The sequence below is a fragment of the Naegleria lovaniensis genome (genome assembly GCF_003324165.1).
Source record: "Naegleria lovaniensis strain ATCC 30569 chromosome Unknown tig093, whole genome shotgun sequence".
In the NCBI taxonomy this organism is placed as follows: domain Eukaryota; phylum Heterolobosea; class Eutetramitea; order Acrasida; family Naegleriidae; genus Naegleria; species Naegleria lovaniensis.
In genome coordinates, this window is record NW_025407917.1 from 1 (window position 1) to 5,705 (window position 5,705).

Consider the following 5,705-nt stretch of genomic DNA (forward strand, 5'->3'; position numbering starts at 1 on the left):
TTATGCATGATTTGTTGTAAATCAACAGAAAGATGGTTGGTAAAACGGATTATTATTCTTCGCCGCGTGTGCGTGCGCATGTCTAATAGTTGAATAAAATAAGATTTACATTACCTTTTCTATCCTGTAATTCAGCAAGAGTACAACACAAATAGATGCAACAAACATATGCATCAGTCTCATACAGGATGACATTATTAAGCGTGCGCTGATTAAACATCCCATGGTAAACCATGAGGCATCCTTTGGACTGAAATCAGTTCAAAGAGCATCCCACTAAAGTGAGGCATCCTATTGCGATGCAATAAGGCATCCCATGATTAAAATCATAAGGCATCCCAATGTATTGAGGCATCCCAGCTCAAATGGCCAAGGCATCCTTTGGACTGAATTCAGTTCAAAGAGCATCCCACTAAAGTGAGGCATCCTATTGCAATGCAATAAGGCATCCAAGTTGAGACATGAGGCATCCCACCCAAAGGTGAGGGAGTTGTGGAAAGCCACAACTATGTTTGTTTATTTCAGAGGTGGATTGGGAGGAGGGTGGGTACTTTTCAATTCTTTGAGAGAAAGTGATTCTATCACCTTTCTCGAAGTAATTGATAATAATTGTTCCATATCACAAGTAATGTAAATTTTTTGAAAGTGAAAATTCAAAAATTAGTCAACCAACCACTTTTATTGATTACAACAAACCTCAGTAAAACTCCCTTTTACTACCGAATTTGTTGTAAATCAACAGAAAGATGGTTGGTAAAACGGATAGATACCGCTAAAAACCCATCTGGCGAGATACATTCTTGTCAGATGCGAATCCAGCTCTGAAATACGCATCTATCGCATTGGAGGACCAATCACCTAGAGCTTGGATTGCTGTGTGAGAGAAACCAGCAAATGCTGCCTCTGACGCTCCTCCAATTCTTAAGGAATGACTAGAAAAGAACCCGAAATCTTAAGGCTGGTTGCTACAAATCTAAGAATGTCCGAAAATTTAGCCGTGGATAAGGGAAGGTCGTCACCAAACAAAATACTTTTGAGGGTTACACACTTTCCATAACCTAAGCCAGACGACAGGACATCTCCTGGAGTTAGTTGCCTCAATTTCGATGACTCTTCCTTTCTTGCTTCGTTTAAAATCATTCTTCACTTTTCCACAACAATTCTGATTCCGTTAATGTTGTTCTTGTTAATTTCTACCACATTGGAGTTAAAATACTACCCAACTCAGATCCTCGTAACATGGACCTGATGCCGATGATCATAAGGGTCGTATAAAAAACATAAGTTCTCCTGTCGACAAAGTTACACCCTTCGAGAATCCACATATCAATGTACATAATACGCCACTCGTTTCGTTCAATCTCGTATGAAACTGGTGCCATGTTGATCATGCAATCAACTAGAGATGAAATATGTTCACCCACCACGTCAATCCATTTGAACTGATTACATCGCTTCTTAATAGCAAACATTGCCAGTTTACAATTTTTTCCGGACCTACATTTAAGAAAAAGACACACCAGAAAATTGTAAACATCCATCTCTGTGGGTGGTATTGCAATATTTCTCTCATCGCACCATTTAACAAATCGATTCCAATAACTGTCATACGTAGTGTTTGTGGACTCACGACCCGCACCGGCCTTTTCAATTAGTCCACCAACTGATGTTAGTTGGTCATCCGAAAGTCGATTAGGGTCGCCTCTAATAGCCAAGAGCTTTTCTTTTGCGGTTCGCATTTCCCTGACCGAGAGGGTCTGAAATCTATTCCAGACATTGGTACTGACCGAACCTTGCCTTCCAGCAGTAGTGGCCACCAGGGTTTTGTCTTCCATACTGGGTGAACGAGTATCATTTGAGATTGGCAAAGCTTGCAATGCTCTAGCACCTTCTGGATAATGCTGAACGGCACGCAGCACCAATTTAGCTCTTCCTTGGGCCAATAGCAACTGAATGCATCTGCGGGCTGTTCTCTCTTGGTCCTCTTCCACACCATGTATTGAGGAACCTTGAAGTTGTAATTGCTGGCGAAACGGTCGAACTGAACTTTCACCTGCAATTGATGTTGAACTCTTTCGAATGCCTCTGGGGTTACTTCCCAATCTCCGAAATCCATCTCTTCTGTGGTTTTCAACCTGCTCAATTGATCGGCGATCGAATTTTGGGACGACGGTAACCATTCCACAGCAACTAATTGAATGTCGTATTGGAATACTATTCTCCAAATACCTTCCACAATCCTTTGAATTAAGGAATTTTTGGAACGACCTTTTCGCAAAGAAAACACTATCACTTGAGAGTCTGAAAAAATTCTCAAACACTTTCCCTGAATAAGGGGAGCGATTTTTTCCATGGCAATAAAAATGGCTTTTGCTTCCAAAACATTGATATGCATATGATCCATGCCATAAGTAGACCAAGAGCCGTGTAAGGTAAAATTCAATAATGGCATTGTAGCACCAAAGCCGGATAAAGAGGCGTCCGAAAAAAGTTCGTGGATCAATGACGGAAACAAAAATAATCGACCGTTCCAATGGTGAATGTTGCAAAGAATCCATTGTAATGCGTTCGATAACTGGTGGTCTTTCACACGGTGTAGCGTATCCCATCCATCCTCCACCATCTTGAAAATTCTTGAATAAATGGGATTGAGAGCAATTAAGGCTGGTTGAAAACAGTGTACATATGACATAACAGAGCCAGCCAACTTGGCAAGGTCTCGGGCGGAAAAGGCCTCCTCTCTGTGCATTTTTGATAGGAGGTTTTGCATCGAGCAACTATTTTCTCCACACCCTCTTCGGGAATAGAGAGAGTCATGCAATTCAGATCTACCAATGCTCCTAATAATAAAAAGACTAAGGAAGGTTTGAACAACTTTTGAAGGTTCTCTTACAAATCCATAAAAATCCAGCCTTAGCTTAATCGAACAAGCTTGTTGTAGGAATCTAAGTAAGAGATACATAACACAGCCATAAAATCGTCCAAATAATTGGACAATGTATAGCCTTCTATTGTTAACATCGAACACCTTCGTCTACTATCTGAGTGAAAAAGAATGGGCTTCCATTCCATCCAAATGTCAAACTGTGAAGCAAAGAAGATGACCATAAATTCGATCACAATCTTGTCTCGATCTTCTTCTCGCACCTTCACTTGGTGATATCCTGATAATAAATCGAACGTAGCACAAAACTTTTTCCACCACTGCGAATGTGATCCAAACACTTGCTCAGAGTTTTGTACTTGAACTTTGGGATCTCCAAACAATACTTGTTTAGGGACGAAGATCCACAATTAATCTGAATTTCTTCTTTCCTTTCTTCGGTACCAATCGATACTTGGCCACCACCTTCGGAGTTCCTTGGAAGAATTCCAATGCACCAATAGATAACATCATACATATCTCTTCCGTTAGAAATTCTCTTTCTTCCTTCGACCAAAGAGATATATCTACTCTTCCATAGTAAGGGATGAAATACTTGCTGACCATAATTGGAACCCCATCTTTCAAAAGACCCACAATCTCTTTTTTGGCACCCATCATTTCCCATTGTCTCCACTTGTTGGAAATCGAATGAATAGCCTTCTTCCTGAAGGCAATTTCTTCCATGTGAGTATCTTGGAAAAAAACTGAAGGATTCGTAGAGAGAACTGTGAGGGCCTCGTTGTTTATTGGCTTTCTCATCATCCCTCATCTTTTTGCGACACGTTTCTTTAGTGTGACCTGGTTCTTACAATATAGACATACTATATTGCTAACATCTTCTCTGGAGTAGGGATTTTCAATTGTTGTTTCAACACCTTTGCATCTTTGTCGCTCTTACCCACTGCTTTCAGCGCCCAAGAGAACAGGTCCGTTTTTCTCTCAACAACGGGTTGAGTGTAGAGGAACTAATTATCTCTGCCGCTTGCTGGTGCTTCTGTCTCGCAAGAGAACAAATGCACGAGTTCTCGACTGAGTCAATAGCCCGTTGCAACTCTTCATCTTCATCCTTATTCTTGAGCTGTTTCTTCAACAGAATCTTGTAAATAGCTCCAAGAACTAAACTCCTCCACTTCTTCTTCCTGACTGAGTTACGGTCAAAAACAGTAGACACCGTTCGTTGGCAAGAGATTCGCATACAATCTATTTGAAATAGATTCAAATCAATACTCTTCCCACTCTTGAGTAGCTCGAGAACCCTATTTCGTTGACCATTAGCTAGGGCCGCTGGTAGCTGGTCATCACAGACATCCTTTGTGAAAACGCGCCTTGTTGAGTCAATCAACCATGATTTGGTTGATGTCTCGTTCGGCCGATGACTTTGCTTTCTTAACCTCATCACGCATAAAGTCTAACTCTTCTTCTAATTCTCTAATCCTTTTTGACAGCACTTCACTTGAGACCTCTTCTTCCTCTACTTCCTCTTCTACCTCTTCCTCTTCTGTCCGTTCCGGAACTACTCTCAAATCCTTGATTCTTCTGAGTAATTCTTTCTTACTTGTAATTTCGTTGGACTGGTCAGAGGGGTAGCAAGATATTAAATCATTAACAACATCATTCTTCTTCCCTGCTGGGAAAGCCTTCTTGAGTTTGCTGTAGATACTTTTCAATTCTTTGAGAGAAAGTGATTCTATCACCTTTCTCGAAGTAATTGATAATAATTGTTCCATATCACAAGTAATGTAAATTTTTTGAAAGTGAAAATTCAAAAAATTAGTCAACCAACCACTTTTATTGATTACAACAAACCTCAGTAAAACTCCCTTTTACTACCGAATTTTATCTATCCTGGACAGGTGAACAATTAATACATTATAATATATATCTGATTCAATGGTAACATCTTCGTTTAAATTCAAAGGTAGTTTAGAAACCTTGAATGAAACCAATTTTTCTTGACAACCCTTACTTTTCTTGGATTAAGGCATATGTGACTTGATTCTTTAACACATTGAGTCTTTTGGTGGTTTGGTGTGGGGTGTTGTGTTTACCTTCCAAGTACTTGAGGACTGTTACGATTGATATTATTGGAATGCAAAGAATTAACCAGGAAACTGGATGAGTTCCTCTTCACTTGAGTTGATTTTGGTGCATGGGAGTCGTTGCCATTCCTTCTACTAGTGTTGGAGTCTCCTTTGAAATCGTCACTTCTTTTTGGTACAAGCACCGTTTGGGGCTTCCAATTGAATCATTTTCACTTTGGAGAGTTGGGTTCGCAGAGAGTTATTCTTGGTTTGAAGCTCATTGTTCTTGGTTTGAAGCTCGGTATTTTCCTCCAAAAGTTCCAACATCTCTTTATGGTTGGAATCAGCTTCCTCTCTTAGTTTCATGTTGTCCATATTCAACGTTTCAATGATTGTTTTTAGACGAGAACATGATTGCGTGGCGTGTTGCAAACGTTTGGTCGTGTCCATCACTATATTCTTCAAGTTTTCTGTTGTTTCTTCTTCTCCACCGTTGTCCGAGTTGATGGCATGATTCAGTGGTCGTTGTGTGTCACGAAGAACACGTAGTATATGAGCTCTTCTTCTTTCGCGTACCAGTTGGGTTCCTTCAGATTCACTGCTGGTTGCTGTTACACGTTCCTTGTTGTTGAGGTCACTAGTTGTGAGTGTTGCTGTTTGGATGGTACATTTCCGGACGCTTAATTGCCACTCTCATTGCACTCTTTGTCGCACCTTTCAAAGTTTTATATTGCGCTAAAAGGTTCTTGTCTGAGGTT

The 5,705-nt window shown here is 40.4% G+C and overlaps 4 protein-coding genes across 4 annotated transcripts in view; all 4 read right to left on the reverse strand.

Moving 5' to 3' along the window:
• Positions 1–1,193: 1,193 nt before the first annotated feature.
• Positions 1,194–2,180, reverse strand: C9374_014734 (uncharacterized protein; the record flags this gene model as incomplete). The annotated part of the gene is made up of 1 exon (XM_044690754.1): positions 1,194–2,180. The coding sequence occupies one exon, from the start codon at positions 2,178–2,180 to the stop codon at positions 1,194–1,196; it is 987 nt and encodes a 328-aa protein (XP_044541478.1).
• Positions 2,181–3,274: 1,094 nt separating this feature from the next.
• Positions 3,275–3,610, reverse strand: C9374_014735 (uncharacterized protein; the record flags this gene model as incomplete). The annotated part of the gene is made up of 1 exon (XM_044690755.1): positions 3,275–3,610. One exon carries the CDS (start codon positions 3,608–3,610, stop codon positions 3,275–3,277), a length of 336 nt encoding a protein of 111 aa, XP_044541479.1.
• Positions 3,611–4,260: 650 nt separating this feature from the next.
• Positions 4,261–4,653, reverse strand: C9374_014736 (uncharacterized protein; the record flags this gene model as incomplete). The annotated part of the gene is made up of 1 exon (XM_044690756.1): positions 4,261–4,653. The coding sequence occupies one exon, from the start codon at positions 4,651–4,653 to the stop codon at positions 4,261–4,263; it is 393 nt and encodes a 130-aa protein (XP_044541480.1).
• Positions 4,654–5,682: 1,029 nt separating this feature from the next.
• Positions 5,683–5,705, reverse strand: part of C9374_014737 (uncharacterized protein) — a gene marked incomplete at both ends in the record, with an annotated part of 420 nt that continues 397 nt past the window's right edge. Inside the window, one exon of the mRNA XM_044690757.1 lies at positions 5,683–5,705. This exon is cut by the window's right edge and continues 397 nt beyond it. Coding sequence (XP_044541481.1) covers positions 5,683–5,705 — 23 coding nt within the window.